This window comes from Terrapene carolina, unplaced genomic scaffold (genome assembly GCF_002925995.2).
Source record: "Terrapene carolina triunguis isolate 2854851 unplaced genomic scaffold, T_m_triunguis-2.0 Scaffold66, whole genome shotgun sequence".
Classification (NCBI taxonomy): Eukaryota; Metazoa; Chordata; order Testudines; family Emydidae; genus Terrapene; species Terrapene triunguis.
Genome location: NW_020664417.1, coordinates 48821141 through 48841428, shown reverse-complemented (window position 1 = coordinate 48841428; position 20288 = coordinate 48821141). Strand labels below are relative to the sequence as shown.

The following is a 20288-nucleotide window of genomic DNA, read 5'->3' as shown; positions in this document are numbered from 1 at the left end:
ATTTGAAGAGAGACCAAGGGGAAGGATCACAGATAGAGAAGTTCACGGCAAGTCAGGATGGTTTGATCAGTTCAAGAGACGCTTCCACCTGCATAACATCAAGATGTCCGGTGAGGCGGCTAGTGCCGATACTGCAGCAGCTAAAAAATTCCCAGACTATCTCAAGAAAATAATTGAGGAAGGCGGCTACTCCCCTAAGCAAGTCTTCAGTGTCGATGAAACGGGCCTCTATTGGAAGAGGATGCCTGAGCGGATTTACATTTCCCAAGAGAAGACAGTGCCCGGATTTAAAGCAGCTAAAGACCACCTAACCTTGCTTCTAGGTGGTAATGCTGCCGGAGACATGAAGATGAAACCGCTGACAGTGTACCAATCCGAAACACCACAAGCTCTCAAGGGATTTTCAAAGGAACACCTTCCGGTCATTTGGAGATCCAATAAGAAGGCATGGATAACTGGAGCTATTTTTTCAGAATGGCTGACTCTTCATGCTGTCCCTGCTTGGAAGGAATACTGTGCCAAGGAAAATCTTGATTTCAAGATTTTATTGCTTATTGATGATGCACCGGCTCATCCAATCAACCTGGACAAGCAGTGCAAAAACGTCAAAGTTGTCTTTCTGCCACCTAAAACCACATCACTCATCCAACCCATGGACCAAGGATCCATCGCTGCATTTAAGGTGTTTTACTTATGGTGTGCTTTCAACTAGCTCATCAGAGGCACCAATGGGGAAGGCAAACCTACAATTCGGCAATTTTGGCATGACTACAAAATCCTCAAGTGCATCAATAACATCGGTGAGTTCTGGGCAGAAGTTACTCAGGCATGCGTGAATGGTGTGTCGGGGAAGTTGCGGCCTGAATGTGTCAATGACTTAAAAGGATTTTAAAATGTTGTCCCCGCTATGAAGACAGATATTCTCGGCTTGGCCAAGAAAGCGGGTTTTGATGAGGTAGAAGAAGCCGACGTTACACAACTTCTGCAATCCCACGGAGAAGAGCTAACCAGTGAAGATCTGATGCAACTAGAGGTGATGAGAGCAATGGAAGAAGAGGGCCAAGAAGTAAAGGAAGAACCAACCCATTGGAATTTGACTGCCAAACATCTTTCTGAAGCTTTCCAAATGATTGAAGCTGGCTTGCAAATCCTTAGTGATGATGATCCTGACAGGGAATGCAGCTCCAAAGTGATTAGGGCAGTTGGTCATGTAATGACTTGCTATGAAGAAATTTACCAAGGGAAAAAGAAGGAAAGCAAAACAACAATCTCTAGATGTGTTTTTTCGAGTTGGGAAAGTTCAGCAAGAGGAGCAGCCAGACGATCCACCCTCTTCCACCTTCTGACTCCACCACCTCAATCAAGCTTCACAATCATCGTTGCTGTGTACAGTATTAAATTCTTTGTTTAAAATTGTTTAAAACTTATACTGTATATGTATATAATGTCTTTTGTCTGGCGAAAAAAATTTCCCTGGAACCTAACCCTCCCATTTACATTAATTCTTATGGGGAAATTGGATTCGCTTAACATTGTTTCGCTTAAAGTTGCATTTTTCAGGAATATAACTACAACGTTATGTGAGGAGTTGCTGTATATTCTTTCTTGAAAAGGCCAAATTCTGCTCTAATTCATGCCTCTTGAAAGAACATGGGGGGTAGAATATAGTCCTTTCTCTCTAAGAAGATGCTGATTGCACAGGGGTGTGAGAGTCAGTGCAGAACTTGACCCACTTGGTTGAGTGGATATTATTAATATGGCTGAAGGAGTAGTTATTTTCCTTGCCTTAACGTTTTGGTTTTCTTTCCTTCTTTATAGAATGGCCTTCCTGATACTCAAGCCAAGTTCCATATCATGTTTTTATTCTTTGCTGCAGCCATGTTTTCAGTCAGTTTATCCTCTCTTTTTGGTTATCATTGTTGGCTAGTCAGCAAGAATAAATCTACATTAGGTAAGTAATGTCATAGTGTACATTGCAATCAATGAGTATTATTACCTTTGTGCTTATTCCAGTCGTATCAAGCTGTTGATATCACATGATGAATCACACAAAAAAGGTGGATTTTAAAGGCCGCTTTGCTTTCTTAGTAGTAAATGAGTGCAGAGACTCAGGATGATGGTACCACAGTCTAAAGACCTAACTATATTAAAAGTATAATCAGTTGCAATATGGTTAAAACTGGTAGCCTGGATGAGGCCTAACTGTGTCTCCATTGCCTGGTAACAGATTTGGCCACGTCCATGTTTGGCAACATCCATAACTGTATAGTCGTAGCATAGATGGGTCCTAAAAGATATCTTTGCTACATCTACACTACAAGCTAGGAGTGTGGTTCCCCTGCTTGTGTACATATATACCTCTACCTCGATATAACGCTGTCCTCGGGAGCCAAAAAATCTTACTGTGTTATGGGTGAAACCGCGTTATATCGAACTTACTTTGATCCGCCGGAGTGCGCAGCCCCGCCCCCCCCGGAGCACTGCTTTGCCGCGTTATATCTGAATTCGTGTTATATCGGGTTGCATTATATCGGGGTAGAGGTGTACTTGCACTAGCTCTCATCATAGCTTGTAGTGTAGACATAGCATATGTGTTTCTCACCTTCACTCTCTGTTGTTAGTTCGTTATTTCAGTCAGCAATATGATAGCAACAAGTTTCTAGATCTCTAAACTCTTTCTCTTGATGCACACTGAGTTTGATGCAGGGGAGTGGAAGGATTAGATCTGGGTTTTTTTCCCCTGCCAATGCAGATATTAACAGGACACTCTGACTAAGTATCAGTTGTAGGGGAGTCTGTGTATGCTTTAAGCCCATTCCTTCTAGTGTTTCTCTTTCACAGTATCCCAGGAAATCTAAGGTCAGTTTAGAAAATAACAAGTGTGGGAAAGTGATTCAAATTGGTCATAATGAGAGAAGAAATATGAGTCAGATTATTTAAAAGCCATTAATAAAATAAGTAGAATACTTATTTTTAATACAATAAACTGCACCCGTCAAGATTTGTGAGTTCATAAACAAGCATATGCTATTTTAGTGTAAGGGAACTGGAATATAAAACTACAAAAATTAGATATTTAATCAAACGTAAATATATATTTACATTTCTTCTTCCCTGCTTTACTTTGAGGTATATTCTTAATCAGGGCCGGCTCTAGCTTTTTCGCCGCCCCAGGCGAAAAAGCCTCCGGCCGCCCCGCCCCCCCCGCGGGGGGGGGGGGGGGCGGCCGGAGCCCCGGGGGTAGGGCAGCGAGCCCCGGCGGGGGCTCCGCTCTCCCCCCGGCGGCCGGCCAGAGCGCCGGGGGGAGGGCACCGGGGGGGAGGGCGGCAAGCCCTGCTGTGGCCCCGCTCTCCCCGGCGGCCGGAGCGCTGCGCCGCCGCCCCCCTCCAGGTGCCGCCCCAAGCACCAGCTTGGGTGCCTGGTGCCTGGAGCCGGCCCTGTTCTTAATACATCAAGTCCTGTGTAAATTAGTTAAGATTATGCTGGCCACAACTTTAAGCATGGTTGTTACTAGCAGGATTCCAGTTTCCCTAGGGAGCAAGGATATATTTTTCTCTTATAACAAGTTATAACTAATTCATACATTTTCTGGATCACATTCAGCACTTCTTCAACTTGTAAGCTAATGGCCTAATAAAAAAGAAAATCTCTGCAGTGTCCCAAGAGGGCCTTGTGTACTGACAGTAAATTTTATACAAGGAAATGATTGGCTTATTACATAAGGCCAATAAGGGAAAGACCCAGCTATAGAGTTATATGGTGGAAGGAGAACTCCTGTGAATACGCGCTCTGGATCAGACACACTGCAGCTCCTTGTGCTAGACTTAACTGTCTCTTCTCTTCCTATTGTTGGTGCAGTAATTTCCCTACACAACCCTAAAAGGGTAGAATGAAGATCTCAGGCCCTTATATAAAGGTCTGAGGAGTAAAAGTGGACTTCTCACATCCGTCCAGGTGTGTGAGAGAAACCGAATGCCAAAGTGGGTGGCTCCTTTCCTTTTCTCCCTTTGTAGCTGTTTGATTAGAGAATGGGTTGAAAAATTTCCTCAGTTAGGCCTCTTTTACCTTGCTGGACTCTGCTATGGGGCTGTTACATGGGGAGACCTCTTTACACCACACAACTCCCTGGCTTACTGAATCTGTCAGACAAGGGAAAACTCCTGCCTCCTCCCCAGCAGTAGGACTTCTCCAGATATGGCAATTGGGCACTAATACCAGTGTCTTCACCTTTCAAAAGGAAGTAGTTTTGGGAGGCTGCACAATACCTGAACTGGCATTATGGAGCCTCCACCAAAAGGAAATATTGATAGCCAAAAAGGCCAATAAGCCTATAGTTACCAGCATAATTATCTAAATAATCAGTGGGTGTTAATTAAAAATGTATTTAGGCAGGAAATATGACAAACCTATCTCATTTTCTAGAGGCATTCAGAGCACCTATATTTCGCCACGGAACAGACAAGAATGGCTTTAGCTTGGGCTTCAGCAAAAATCTAAGACAGGTGTTTGGTGATGAGAAGAAATATTGGCTGCTCCCTGTATTTACAAGGTATGCTTGGAAGAAAAATACTGTTTTTTAATACATGAGATAAGGATATCAGAACGTAGTCAGCAATACTTTTTTTCTTACACCAAATTGTGTGAAATAAAGCAGGTGCTTTGAAATTAGGAATTGTAAAATAAATATTTGAAGTATTGTTTATTTTGCTTGTAGAAGTGCTACACTGATTCTAAACTTCTTTTTCTCTGTAGTCTAGGAGATGGTTGCTCCTTCCCAACTTGTCTTGTTAACCAAGATCCTGAACAAGTTTCCACACCTGTTGGACTTAATTCAACAACCAAAAAGTATGTCTGTTTATGTCTGCCTTAAGTTTGTCATTTACCTGTCATACCATGAATTTCTCCACTTTTCATTTGCTTATTATTTTTAGTCAGTTATCACTAATGCAGTCATATATATGTGCATTTAAAAAGTATCCTACTAAGAAACAGAATTTAAGGCATCTATATAAAGTTCTTTTAATTCAGCTGATTTCTCAGTTTCAGACCTTCATCATTTTAAACCTGGCAAAGCAATCTCCCTAACATGCCGTATGAATAATACTGTTGAATGTGGGAGCAATATATTCTATTTCCTTTTTTTTTATCAGCTGTGTTTCTTGTCTCAGTTTAGCTGTTTCCCAGCCCCTGACTTTTGACAGTCTGTCTATCTAGCCACAACAAATTGTACTTTGAATAGCTACTAAAACAGTTAATTGGTGAGCCTGTTTGAGATATTCCCAAATTAAGTTCCAAGTTTTTCAGTATAGGGGCTCTTTCTTTTTGTGTTCTGTGCAGCATCTTGCACAATTGGGCCCCAATCTTGAGTGGTGCTTTTGGGGCAATGTGCAATACAAATGATAAAATTCCAAAAAATATCAGTGTTTTTTACTTCTGTATTATTCTTAGCCTTTACCAATGTCAGTCTCAGTCTCAGTGTCAGGTTCACTCATATTTAGATGCCACTATCAATCCTAGTGATAGTACCTTTCACAGCTGCAATCATTTCAGAACTGGTATAAACTGATGTAAATGCCTCTTAACCTAGGTAGATATGGTTACATAATAGTAGTGCTTGTCTAACATTGTGTGGCACAATTTTTAGCAATTTCTTATGTAACTGAAAGTGTGTCAGATATTTTTTGTTAATGTTGGCAGAGATCAGTAGAAGGCGATCAAGCTGCATTCAGTCAGTAATTCTAACATTCATGATAAATCCAAATAAAATTGTATTTCTTTATCAATAGACCATTATCTTCTTACAACCTGACCTACTATTTTGTTACACGACATGAAATGTTGTCTAGCTCTTCAACTTTAGAAAAATGGAAAAGCTTTCCTAAATATGTAGCAATAATATATAAAATCACTATATTAATGTTGTTTTACTAATTGCTGTAGCACTCCTGGCCATGGATATTAGACACTTTAATTACAAGATTCAATCACAAAGCAATAACAGAAGAGATTATAAAGATTAGAAATTTTTTTTAGACACCAAGTATGTCTGAATTTGGCTCATCACCTTTATTAATTACTTTTCCTACAAATGGGAGGCTTGAGAGAGCCTGATATTTGGTGAGACTGTTAATGTTCAAACATGAGTTCTTGAGCAGGGGCTTACCCACAACTTGATATGTGTGTCTGGCAGCTTAGCCTTCCAAAGGCTAATTTTAGTCAATATAAGTCCTATGTCTGTCCACTGACTTCACTAAGGATATAGAATCATAGAAATGTAGGGCTGGAAGAGACCTTTAGAGGTCATCTAGTCCATCCTCCCCACATTGAGACCGGTCCAAGTATATCTAGAGTCCCTGATAGGTGTTGTGTAACTTGGTCATAGAAACCTCCAGTCATAGGGATTCCACAACCTCCTTTGGAAGCCTGTGCCAGTATTTAACTATCCTTATAGTTAGGCTAGATATTAGGAAAAACTTTCTAAATCTCCCTTGCTGCAGATTAAGCCCATGACTTCTGGTCCTACCATCAGTGGACATGGAGAACAATTGATCACTGTCCTCTTTGCAACAGTACTTAATATAGCTGAAGCCTGTCATCAGGTCCCTTCTCACTCTTTTCTCAAAAATAACCATGCTCCGTTTTTTAGCCTCTCTTCACGTGTCAGGTTTTCTTAACCTTTTATTTTCTTGTTGCTCTCCTCTGGACTCTCCCCAGTTTGACCACATCTTTCTTAAAGTGTGGCATCCAAAAATTAGATACAATACTCCAGCTGAGGCCTCACCAGTGAGTAGAGCAAAATGATTGCCTACTGTGTCTTACATGCAACACTCCTGATAATACACCCCCAGAATATTAGCCTTTTTGCAACTTCATCACATTGTTGGCTCATACTCAATTTGTGATCAGCTATAACTGTCAGATCCTTTTCAGTGGTACTACTGCTTAGCCAGTTATTCCCCATTTTCTAGTTGTGCATTTGATTTTTCTTCCTAATTGGAGTACTTTGCACTTGCCTTTATTGAATTTCTCATAGACTCATAGACTTTAAGGTCAGAAGGGACCATTATGATCATCTAGTCTGACCTCCCGCATGATGCAGGCCACAAAAGCTGACCCACCCACTCCTGGGATAATTCTCTCCCTTGACTCAGCTGTTGAAGTCCCCAAATCATGATTTAAAGACTTCAAGTCGCAGAGAATCCTCCAGCAAGCGACCCCTGCCCCATGCTGCGGAGGAAGGCGAAAAACCTCCAGGGCCTCTGCCAATTTACCCTGGAGGAAAATTCCTTCCCAACCCCAAATATGGCGATCAGCTGAACCCCGAGCATGCGGGCAAGATTTTCCAGCCAGACCCTCCGGAAAAAGTTCTCTGTAGTAACTTTTAATATCCCATCATTGACCATTGTTACTAATTACCAGCGATGGCACGTTATTGACCTATTGACTAAAATCACATTATCCCATCAAACCATCCCCTCCATAAACTTATCAAGCTTAATCTTAAAGCCAGAGAGGTCTTTCGCCCCCACTGTTTCCCTCGGAAGGCTGTTCCAGAACTTCACCCCTCTGATGGTTAGAAACCTTCGTCTAATTTCAAGCCTAAACTTCCCGACGGCCAGTTTATATCCATTTGTTTCATCTTATTTCAGACTAATTCTCCAATTTGTGAAGGTAATCTGGTCATCTAAAGTGCTTGCAAATGCTCCGAGCATGGTGTCATCCGCAGATTTTATTTTTTAAGCATACTCTCCATTCTTTTATCCAAGTCATTAATGAAAATATTGAATAGTACCAGACCTAAGACCAACCCAATTAGATACATCCTTCCAGTTTGACAGTGAACCATTGATAACTACTCTTTGACTATGATTTTTCAACCAGTTGTGCACACACCTTAGAGTAACTTCATCTTTGTCATATTTCCCTAGTTTGCTTATGAAAATGTCATGTGCGACTGTGTCAAAGGCCTTACTATAATCAAGATATATCATGACTACTACTTTCCCCCATCCACCAGGTCAATAAGCCTGTCAGCATGATTTGTTCGTGACAAATCCATGTTGGCTATTACTTATCACCTGATTATCCTCTACAAATTGAGTGTTTAATAATATGTTCCAGTATCTTTCCAGAAATTGAAATTAGGCTGACTGGTATATAATTTGCCAAGACCCTCTTTTTAAAGATAGATACTATGTTTGGCCTTCTCCAGTCCGCTGGAACCTCACTTGTCTTCCATGAGTTCTCTAAGATAATCGCTAACGGTTCTGAGAGTGCTTTAGCTAGGTCCTTAAGTACCATAAGTGAATTTTGTCAGGCCCTGCCAACTTGAAATCATCTAATCTATCTAAATATCCTTGTTCTTTCCCTGTTCTGGCTTGTGTTCCTTCCCTCTTGTAGTTAATATTAATTATATTTAAGCAGCTGGTCACAATTAACCTCTTTAGTGAAGACTGAAGCAAAATAGGCATTCAACACATCAAAATCTTGGTGTTGTCTGTTGTTAGCTCTCTTTCCCTGTCAAGTAGTTGATCTACATTTTCCTTTGTCTCTCTCTTACTCCTAATGTATGTATAAAACTCTTCGTGTTGGCTTTTATGTCTCTTGTGAGTGTACCTCATTTTGTGCCTTATCCTACATGCTTGTGCTGTCCTTTTTTACTCCTCTTTAGCAATTTGTCCATGCTTCCACTTTTTCTAGGATTCTTTTTTGATTTTCAGGTCATTAAAGAGCTCCTGGTAGAGCCATATTGGTTTCTTGCTATTCTTCCTTCTTTCCTTTGCACTGGGATAGTTTACTGTTGTGTCTTTAATATTGCCTCTTTGAAAAACAACCAGTTCTCCTGAATTCCTTTTTCCATTAGATTTTTCTTCCCATGGAACCTTACTTATACCAGTTCTCTGAGTTTGTTAAAGTCTGCTTTATTGAAATCCATTGTCCTTATTTTGCTGCTCTCACTCTTTCCTTCCCTTAGATTCATGAAATTTATCATTTCATGATCACTGTCCTCAAGTTGCCTTTCACCTTTAGATTTGCAGCCAATTCCTCTCTTTGTCCGAATCAAATCTAAAATTGCAGCTACCCAGTCACCTTCTGAAACAAGAAGTTGTCCCCAGTGCATTCCTTGGACATTTTGTGTTTTGATGGATAACTTTTTCAACAGATGACTGGGTAGTTAAAGTCCCCCATTTCTACCAGGTCTTGTGTTTTGGATATTTGTTACTTGTTCTAGAAATGCCTCATCCATCACCATCTCCTGATTTGGTGGTCTTTCGTAGACCCCTACCATGACATTGCCCCTGTTTTTTCCCCTTTTATCTTCACCAAGAGACTTTCAACTGGTTTGTCACTCACCTCCTTCTGGTACTCAGAACAAATTAATATGTTTTTGATGTACAATGCAACACCTCCTGAACAAGTTATACCCTTCCATCCCAGTATTCCAGTCATAAGATTTATCCCATCAAGTCTTTGACGTGACTCCCTAGCATATTCAAACACTCATTAATCAGAACTGGATAAAAATCACTGAGTACACATTTGATATCTTCTGCTTCAATGCTATTTCTACACAACAAGCAGACTGGCCAAATCAAAGTGATCTTATTTGAGAAATAAATTCACAGCTCCTCATGGCAAGAAACTCTTAACTTTTGCTGTTTTAAGACATTGTGTTGATCCAACTGTCTACAACTCAGAACAGTTGTTCTTGCTGAGATTTTGCAGACACTATTGCTGAAGAGAAAAAGACGTATTTCACCTCAACCACTGCCATGGCAAAAGGAATGCACTTGCTCTCTGAGGCAGATGACTAGGTTGAAGTATTCTGTCAAATAAAGCAGTTGTATTTTAATTCTAATATTTTCTCCAATAAAAACTTTATTTTCACTTGATTAATTTTTTATAATTATTACCTATAGAAAACTAGTTAAAAGCCTAATCAAGGAAACATGATTATATTATTTTTAGCGTAGGGCATTTGTGGCACTTTATACATATAAAAGGAGTGGATACTGATTTAATTATAATACCTAGTTAATTAGGTATGCATCTTTCATTAATAACAAATACTGCTCATATAATTCTTCTTGCACCATGCTGAAAAGCAAGAAAATAGGTGACCATAGGAGGTGGACTAGATTGGGCAGAGATCCTCTTCTCACTGTTCTCCAGGGGTACGTCTGCACAGCAGCTGGGAGGTGTAACTCCTATCTTAGGTAGACACATATGCGCTAGCTCTGCTAGAGCTAGCACTTAAAAACAGCAGTGTGGCCGAAGCAGGTTGGGTGGCAGCTTGGGCTAGCTGCACAACTATGGTCCTGTCTTAGCCCCTGGGTACGTATTTGGCACTAGTCCAAGCTGCTGCCCATGCCGTCATGGTCCCACTGCTAGTTTTGGGACTAGTTCAAGCACAGCTAGCTTGTGTACGTACCCACGTTGGGAATTACACCTCCCAGCTAGTGTGTAGACATACTCTATGAGGTCGGGGGACAGAGGATGTAGAATGCTAGTAGCACGTGTGCTGTTAGATTGGGGCTGCTGGTATAAGGAGCATCGGTTACATTTAGCTGGAGCTGGCAACTGGCATTTTTTCAACTATAAATGAAATGTGATCCTTATTTTGAACTCGCTATCTTTAGGTGGGTTTGGAGTTAGTAAAAACATGTTAACCAGTCCCTAACATTTACCAAAGAACAAAGTTAAAATGTAAGTTAAATGTTTCTCTGTTCTGTTTTAAACAATTATATTTTAGATTGTACCCTGTCTCTGTGACAGAACTAAAATTTAGCCTGTATTAGAATGAAGGTTTGTATTAGAATAAAAGATTCAGCAGAAAATGACCAAAGTAAGATTTTTGTAAGACAGTTACATGAGCAGTTGTTTAAAATGTGTAATGGTATTGGTATTAACTAAAAGTTTATCTTTACTGTTTTATTTTTATTTTCTTTTAATTGCATATTAGCGAGAATCACCTTTTTCCACCAAAGACGTTACGAGATTCCCAGAGCCACCTTCTTACTGATACTCAGTCTTGGACGGAATGTAGTGCAAATACCGAAAAGGGCAAAGTTGGTAAGAGATTAATTTGTTACACCCATTGAATTTTAATGTAAATTCTTGTTGGAAAGATGTAATCTGAAAATGGCTGAAGACTTCTCTTTATGAGATCAAACTAATTTGATGTAGATGTAAGGAGGGAAAGAATTTATTGTTACAAAGTGTAATATTTAGGGTGCATGTTGGTAAGATGTCCCTTGCATGTTCTAAGCCCTCTTATACTTCTAACTATTAATGAGCCTGATGGTGATAGAGAGTGAATACCTGCAACTCTCACGAAGGTTAATATGAATTGCAGATGTTCACTGGCTCTCAAGATCAATCCCAATATTTTTTAATCAGAGAGGTGATCGTTCTAGCTAATCACTTGTTCCAAAATCTGATGGCACCTTCATGACTATTACAACTAGTGGATGTTGTATAATTATACGTTTTTCAGTATTTACACACAGTGCACCATGAAACAAAACTAGGAGAAGATTGGCAACCAAATATAATGCTGTTTTGATTAATATCTTTTAAAAATAATATACAACAGTTTCTTTACAACATTATTTTTTTCCAGTCCCCAAAGGTATGAGCAATCTTGGACTAACCGTGGAAAATGAAACCTAGTCACTGTTAATGGAAGCATCTAAATATTCAAGGAAAGGTAAGATAGTATTTTCTGTGTTTTATTTACCACTCTGCAATTAAACTCATTCCGAGGTGCTTCTGCACAATAGAAAAGTTATTAAAAATATGCTTGGTAGTTTTGCTTCTATTTTCACTTTGTCAGCATTTTTGCTGTTTCCAATTTAATTTTGTACCTACCTCAGACATTGAAACAATTTCTCCTGGTTATCCTAAAATACAGATTTATTGATTGAACAATACTTTTTCTAAATAATTAACTTAATCTTTACAGCACTCTTTAGATGTAGGCATGTATTATTATTGCCATTGCCTAGTAGGAAGACAGAGACACGGAAGTTCTGACTTAGCCAAGGCCATACAGCAACTCAGTGCCAAAGCTAGGATTCAGATTAAAGCATTTGTGACTCTCATCCCTGAACTCAATCCACTAGATCAGTGCTACTGTGTGATAGTATTTTGGATCAAGAGAAGTAGGCAAAGACCTAGAAGATAATTTCAGTGGTACAACTTGGAATAAATGAACTTGTAGTTTTGTTCTTTCATGCCAAAAAGAAACAGAGCCAATTCCCATTAATTATTAGAAATAATGGAGACTATAGATGTCTATATCATATTGATAACTTCTTAAGCATTGTCTTGGGTCACAATCTGGAGACGGTTAGCATGTTAAGCACTGATGTTCCACAACTAAGAAATGTCTATTTTATGGAACTGCCAAATTGATGATTCATGGGAACAAGTTGATGAAATCCTAATCTGCAAAGAAAAATAAGCAAAGGTACTTGATAATGTTCTGGGAATTGGCAGTGAAATATCAGACTCTGCTTTGGGTTGGTCGTAATTGAAAGCTTTTACCTTCTGAAGGCTGTTCAGTGACTTCTGTGCATTAAGTTATTTATTTTTATTTATTTAGATTTAAAATTATAAAAAGTTGCCTGTGATGGGTTCCGTCACTGAGACCCCCTTGGGACTGTCACCTGATGTGCTGAAAATACCTCTGAGCCCATTTTCTTTGATGGCTTGGGACTCCAGAACCCTGTCTTGTTGCAGCAGGCTAGCATGTCTGGCTCAACACAGACCCAGGATCTGAACCAGGCCCCCAAAGCTACAGACTTAACAAGTACTCCTGTCTCTAGCACCCAGCTCCCAGTGGGATCCAAACTCCAAATAAATCTGTTTTACTCTGTATAAAACTTATACAGGGTAAACTCATAAATTGTCCACCCTCTATAACACTGATAAGAGAGATATGCACAGATGTTTGCTCCCCCAGGTATTAATCACTTACCCTGGGTTAATTAATAAACAAAAGTGATTTTATTAAGTATAAAAAGTAGGATTTAAGTGGTTTCAAGTAATAACAGACAGAACAAAGTAAGTCATCAAGCAAAATAAAGCAAAAACACGCAAGTCTAAGCCTAGTATCAGAGGGGTAGCCGTGTTAGTCTGGATCTGTAAAAAGCAACAGAGTCTCCTTTGGGACCTTTAAGACTAACAGATGTATTGGAGCATAAGCTTTCGTGGGTGAATACCCACTTCCTCACATGCGTCTGAAGGCGATTAGGTTAGTCAGGCATGACTTGCCCTTGGTGAATCCATGCTGATTGTTCCTGATCACTTTCCTCTCCTCTAAATGCTTCAGAATTGATTCCTTGAGGGCCTGCTCCATGATTTTTCCAGGGACTGAGGTGAGGCGGACTGGTCTGTAGTTCCCCGGATCCGCCTCCTTCCCTTTTTTAAAGATGGGCACTACATTAGCCTTTTTCCAGTCATCCGGGACCTCATTATCATGAGTTTTCAAAGATAATGGCCAATGGCTCTGCAATCACATCCGCCAACTCCTCTAGCACCCTCGGATGCAGCGCATCCAGCCCCATGGACTTGTGCTTGTCCAGCTTTTCTAAATAGTCCTGAACCACTTCTTTCTCCGCTGGTCACCTCCTCCCCATGCTGTGCTGCCCAGTGCAGTAGTCTGGGAGCTGACCTTGTTCGTGAAGACAGAGCAAAAAAAGCATTGAGTACATTAGCTTTTTCTACATCCTCTGTCATTAGGTTGCCTCCCTCATTCAGTAAGGGGCCCACACTTTCCTTGACTTTCTTCTTGCTGCTAACATACCTGAAGAAACCCGTCTTGTTACTCTTAACATCCCTTGCCAGCTCCAAATGTGATTTGGCCTTCCTGATTTCACTCCTGCATGCCTGAGCAATATTTTTATACTCCTCCCTGGTCATTTATCTTCCACTTCTTGTAAGCTTCTTTTTTGCGTTTAAGATCAGCAAGGATTTCACTGTTAAGCCAAGCTGGTCGCCTGCCATATTTACTATTCTTTCTGCACATCGGGATGGTTTGTTCCTGCAACCTCAATAAGGATTCTTTAAAATACAGCCAGCTCTCCTGGACTCCTTTCCCCCTCATGTTATTCTCCCAGGGGATCCTGCCCATCAGTTCCCTGAGGGAGTCAAAGTCTGCTTTTCTGAAGTCCAGGGTCCGTATTCTGCTGCTCTCCTTTCTTCCTTGTGTCAGGATCCTGAACTCGACCATCTCATGGTCACTGCCTTCCAGGTTCCCATCCACTTTTGCTTCCCCTACTAATTCTTCCTGGTTTGTAAGCAGCAGGTCGAGAAGAGCTCTGCCCCTAGTTGGTTCCTCCAGCACTTGCACCAGGACATTGTCCCCTACACTTTCCAAAATATTTCCTGAATTGTCTGTGTACCGCTGTATTGCTCTCCCAGCAGATATCCGGATGATTGAAGTCTCCCATGAGAACCAGGGCCTGTGATCTAGTAACTTCTATTAATTGCCGGAAGAAAGCCTCGTCCATCTCATCCCCCTGGTCTGGTGGTTTATAGCAGACTCCCACCATGACATCATCCTTGTCGCTCACACTTCTAAACTTAATCCAGAGACTCTCAGGTTTTTCTGCAGTTTCATACCGGAGCTCTGAGCTGTCATACTGCTCTCTTACATACAATGCAACTCCCCCACCTTTTCTGCCCTGCCTGTCCTTCCTGAACAGTTTATATCCATCCATTACAGTACTCCAGTCATGTGAGTTATCCCACCAAGTCTCTGTTATTCCAATCACATCATAGTTCCTTGACTGTGCCAGGACTTCCAGTTCTCCCTGCTTGTTTCCCAGGCTTCTTGCATTTCTGTATAGGCACTTAGGATAACTCGCTGATCGTCCTGCTTTCTCAGTATGAGACAGGAGTCCTCCCCTCTTGCGCTCTCCTGTTCGTGTTTCCTCCTGGTATCCGATTTCCCCACTTACCTCAGGGCTTTGGTCTCCTTCCCCTGGTGAACCTAGTTTAAAGCCCTCCTCACTAGGTTAGCCAGCCTGCTTGCGAAGATGCTCTTCCCTCTCTTCGTTAGGTGGAGCCCGTCTCTCCCTAGCACTCCTCCTTCTTGGAACACCATCCCATGGTCAAGGAATCCAAAGCCGCCTCTCTGGCACCATCTGCATAGCCATTCGTTGACTTCGACGGTCTCTACCCTGGCCTTTTCCTTCCACAGGGAGGATGGATGAGAACACCAGTTGTGCCTCAAACTCCTTTATCCTTCTTCCCAGAGCCACGTAGTCTGCAGTGATCTGCTCAAGGTCATTCTTGGCAGTATCTTTGGTGCCCACGTGGAGAAGCAGGAAGGGGTAGCAATCCGAGGGCTTGATGAGTCTCGGTAGTCTCTCCGTCACATCGTGAATCCTAGCTCCTGGCAAGCAGCAGACCTCTCAGTTTTCCCGGTCAGGGCGGCAGATAGATGACTCAGTCCCGATGAGGAGGGAGTCCCCGACCACCACCACCCGCCTCCTTCTCTTGGGAGCGGTGGTTGTGGAACCCCCATCCCTAAGACAGTGCATCTCATGCCTTCCAATCGGTGGAGTCTCCTTCTGCTCCCTTCCCTCAGATGTATCATCTAGTCCACTGTCTGCATTAGTACCTGTGGAGAAAACATGAAAACGGTTGCTCACCTGTATCTGCATTGCTGGTACATGCATGCTCCTCTTTCTTCTTCTGGAGGTCACATGCTGTCAAATACATGCAAACAAATAGGATGAACACACTCAGCAGATCATAAGCTTTGTAATGATATCTTTTGCATGAAGCATATTCCAGTTACATCATATTCACACTTATAAACATATTTCCATAAAACATGGAGTGCAACGTCACAGTGCCTACCCAAGGCTCTGGGCACTAAAACACTTTCACTAACTATACAACATGATGAAATCACTGCAGCATTGAAATAATCATTCCAAGAGAATCTCGGACACCTACAGAAATTCATTTCCACCACTTGTCATTATAGGAAGCATACCGTCAGCCCGCTCCAAAACCCTCTCAAAAAGTTGTTGACGGATAGTCTTCAAATGACATGCAAGCGCCCTGTTGAACCCAGTCTTATCTTAACAAAACAATAGCCACCACGGAAAAATAGCTGCCTCACTCACCTCAGTTAATTATACATGTCATTGTCTGCCTGGGACCATTTACATGCTGAGATTTTTTAGCAAGGCAGCCTAGGAAACACTAGAGACACTTTTTTTTTTTTTTTAAAGTAAGTTTGGGGTCATATTATGGAACTCCATAAAATGACTTTTCAAATCACCTGTAGAATAACCACTAATATGACAAATCACTAGTCATAATCAGAGTTCCTGGTTATTTTTATAATACCTTATGAAATGCAGTTTTTAACTTGGCAGCTCTCAAGGTTCTCATTGAAATTGTTTGACTATTATCTCATCCATCCACTCAAATGCAAAATCCCCAAATTCATGGATATTTTCCATTAAAATAAAGGAATCCATTGCTCTAATGGCTGCACTCTCAAAAAATGGAGTATAACAATGGCCATGGCAATTATCAGTACGCATGCTCATATATTAAGCTTTCAAAGCTTCTATTACAAAATTAAAATTAGGAAGAAGAAATATATTTTTATTGAGTGAATAATGCATAATGAATAATTTGAAAAACGTAACCTCTTTCCTATTTGCATATTATCTGTGAGTAGCACATAATATATAAACAAAAAAAAAATCTATTTGCCTTGTTCCAATGAATATCTACCATGACTAATTATTAGACTGTACATTGTTTGTAAGCAGTCTGAAAGTATTCAAAATTTGAACTGTTAGTTTTGATTGGACACACAGCCTGCATGCTATTGTTTCTGTCTCTGATTTGATGAATAACTTGGAATCAGATTTCTGGTCTGAATACTTGTATATCTTACTTTTTGTGAGTATTTGCTTAAAAATCACTATGCCTGTGAGGTGTTTTGTTTTGTTTTTAACAAGTAAAGTTACTCATACAAGTATTCATGGAACGCTAACACAAATGAATCTGAATACAGCTGGTATAAATTTAATATTTTATTCAACTCTTTCTGAAAACTTTTTGGAGGTATTTTCCCAGGACTAATATTTCTGTTGTTACTTAGTAAATTCAAATTCAGTTATGTAAGTTCTTTCATGTATGTCATATAAACTTTTCTGAGTTGGATTGTGCCTATGAAAGTTCATAGAGAAACAGTGAAAAATTACATTCACTCAGTTATATTGATATTAATGAAGAAAGAATTTCTCTCTCCAGAGCACCATTATAGTGGCAGCACAACGCCACATTTCTGACACTGTGCTACAAGCTTGTTTGCACCACTGTTAGGGGTAGGCGTTCAGACTGGTGTGTGTACTGAGACTGACAACAATGGTTCATTTTAGTACCACTTGTAACAGTTGTTCTTATGAGGCACATACCTGTAGGAACTGAACTTAGATTACCAACTAATTTCACAGAGTAGTTGGCAATAGAATACCCACAAGATGATCACAACTTTTGATCACTACCAGCCTAAGATGGATTGATTTGAAGGCAGCTCTATTGCCAATCCACTGATCAATCCACTGCTTAAATGTTCCATTATATGTTGTTTTTTTCCTATAAAAGTTATTGCAAGAAATGTCATTAAATTGCTAAATGTGCCTGTGTTTCTAAAATATTATTGGAGTTTTATGCTTTCTGTTCCAGTTCAAGGTAAAGCTGCTGATGAAAGGAAGATGCATTCTTCCAAAAACCAGCCCCCATCAGCCAGCTGTTCCTGTCTGCTCCTGTGTGGATATGCTCAGAAGAAATTGACAGCTGATTAGCTGTTGCCATGTCATTGCTTGAAACATAAGACATACTGATATTTTTGGACTGTATTAAGAATGTTTCAACGTACACAAATTACTGGTAAAATGCTAAAGGACATTTCTGAGTATTATATGAGGAGAAAGGGAGAATCCTTTCATTAGGATTAGCGGGACAAAATTTACTATTGTGCACATTCAAGGGCTAGTTTTTACTTTGGTATTCTGATAGCACAAGAAAACGTAAACTCCTTACATATAGCCCGTCCATGCTTTTACATCAGTTTTGAATCTTGATATTATTTATGAATTTCAATGGCCGTAAGTAGGTTATTTAAAAAAAAAAGAATTATACATTTTGTGCTGCTGGCTTTATCCATGGAAAAGCATTATCAGCATTGATTTTTGGTAATTGAGTAGCTTACTGATTGGTCGGGTACCATATTTTGATTTCAGATTCTGACTGAGTCAGCTAATTTATGATTTAAAATCAACCTAAGTGAAATAGGTTGGATCATCTTAGACTATTTTGGTAGACTTGATTGCAGATAGTATCCCCCCTTCCCCTATACAGATATGACTGCTGGATTGTAAACACTTAATTGCTGAAATAACCTCTCACTTAACTGGATTGTGCGCTTACAGTTCAGGTTAATTTTCATTCTTAGTAGAGTAGTAAGAAGAGGCCCATATTGGAGATGGACTGTGTGTGTAAATGGAGGTTAGGGCTTTCAGTTACAGCTGCACAGGATGATTTCTGTGAAATTGGGATTGTTGTGATACAGCTTCTTAGTTTGGGCCAGCACCTCTTTAGAAAAATAAAATGTGTGGACTTAATGTTACTTAGAAACATTTGGACCAAAAGTGCTTAATCTAAATTGTGGACTTTGAGAAGTACATGGCCCAAGAACATTAATATGCTTCTCATGGCTTGGTAATCATTACAGACTAATTATTGAACATAAGCTCTTTCCTTTCTCAGTCGTATTTAAAATGTTGCAACTTGATGTACATACAAAGAGACTTTCATTGTCATAACAACATGTAGTATTTGCTCTATTACAGGGACACTGGACATCCGATCACTCACATCAAAAACCCAAACTTGTTTCCCATAGAAAACCTTTTACAGTGAAAGTAGGAAGGAGATGTGTACATATTCAATCAGATGTTGGATTTCATAGGATCAAAGTTTACCAGCCAGATTTAAAAAGAAAAAAGTGTATTGCTAGTTTCTGAAACCAAGGAAGTTTCAGCGACACAAATCTTACTCTGTCTTGTGCCTTTATATGCACTACACTTACGGTATTACAAAATGTTTACACAAAATGCAAAGTATGTTAATTGCAAAACCATTTTAAAAATAATTAACTTTCTAGTGGGCTAGCTAGAAAAATTAAAATAGGATCTTTAAAATTGCACGTAAGACTATGGGATCAGGGAACAGTTGAGAAGCAGATAAGGAATTCAGCTCTCAAAACTCAGTTGATCAGATTGGATCACAGGATCATATAAAACAGAAAGATAAAGTACAGGATATAGAACTGATCTCCATTATTATTTCTGTATTTGTAATAGCAGGAAGGTAAATCTTTAAGAAACAAGAAATGTTCAGAACACAGGGAACTGGAGTAAATTACTGTTGTTAGAATTTTTGTTTCTAGTAAAACATTATTATTATTACCTCTTTTACAACCAAATAATTCTAGATCATTGGTTCAAAATTGTTCTCCTGGGATGGTTTTAACCATTATCACTTTTAGATGAGAATTTTGATCTGACATGGACCAATGTCTCTGTGGAAAAGTGTTCAGCAGGTATGGTTTTAATGTTTTTTTATTATTATGAATGAGTTTTTTCCTTAAATTTTACTCATCTGAAGACATCTCTTATAGATTCCATTACCGGAAGTGCCAGCATATGATCTATAGATGTGGAACATTTTTAAACTAGCCTTTGAGGGTAACACTGTTTACATGATCCATGTAAACATTTTGCAGCCAGGATTTCCGTAGCACACTACTTGTTTCCTCAGTGTTACTCTGTCAGGAGTTTACTTTGTATCAGTGTTTATTTAAAAGTTGGTAACTGTCAACATGATCAGAGAGATGGGGTGGAGAAAGGACTAAATACTTTAATTTTTCATGCTTTCATAATCTGTATATTTGTTTGTAAGTAATTATTCAGCTGCAGCGTTGTCTGTCAAAATCACGAGTGTGCATTAAAAATATATACATATGAAGTGACATGTCCAACTTCTTAAAAATTAGCTTTAATGTAAGTTTAATGTAATATTCTATCTATATAACAGTAAATATGATTTAATATACAGTGTCTTTGCAATAAAATTCATACCAGAAGGGGCTCCCTCTAAATCTGGATCTCCTTCCTCCTCTGACCTATAAGAAGAACTCTCAGTAGGGTTGGGATCTGTGCAGAGCCGGCTCCAGGGTTTTTGCT

The 20288-nt window shown here is 39.8% G+C and overlaps 1 protein-coding gene across 1 annotated transcript in view; it reads left to right on the top strand.

The window, feature by feature from the left end:
* ZDHHC2 (zinc finger DHHC-type containing 2) overlaps window positions 1–20288 on the top strand; it is a 73019-nt gene extending 52731 nt beyond the window's left edge. Inside the window, exons 8-13 of the mRNA XM_024193337.3 lie at window positions 1819–1951; window positions 4423–4549; window positions 4753–4845; window positions 10964–11073; window positions 11624–11710; window positions 17728–20288. Coding sequence (XP_024049105.1) covers window positions 1819–1951; window positions 4423–4549; window positions 4753–4845; window positions 10964–11073; window positions 11624–11673 — 513 coding nt within the window. The 3' untranslated portion in view covers window positions 11674–11710; window positions 17728–20288. The remainder of the gene's footprint in view (window positions 1–1818; window positions 1952–4422; window positions 4550–4752; window positions 4846–10963; window positions 11074–11623; window positions 11711–17727) is intronic.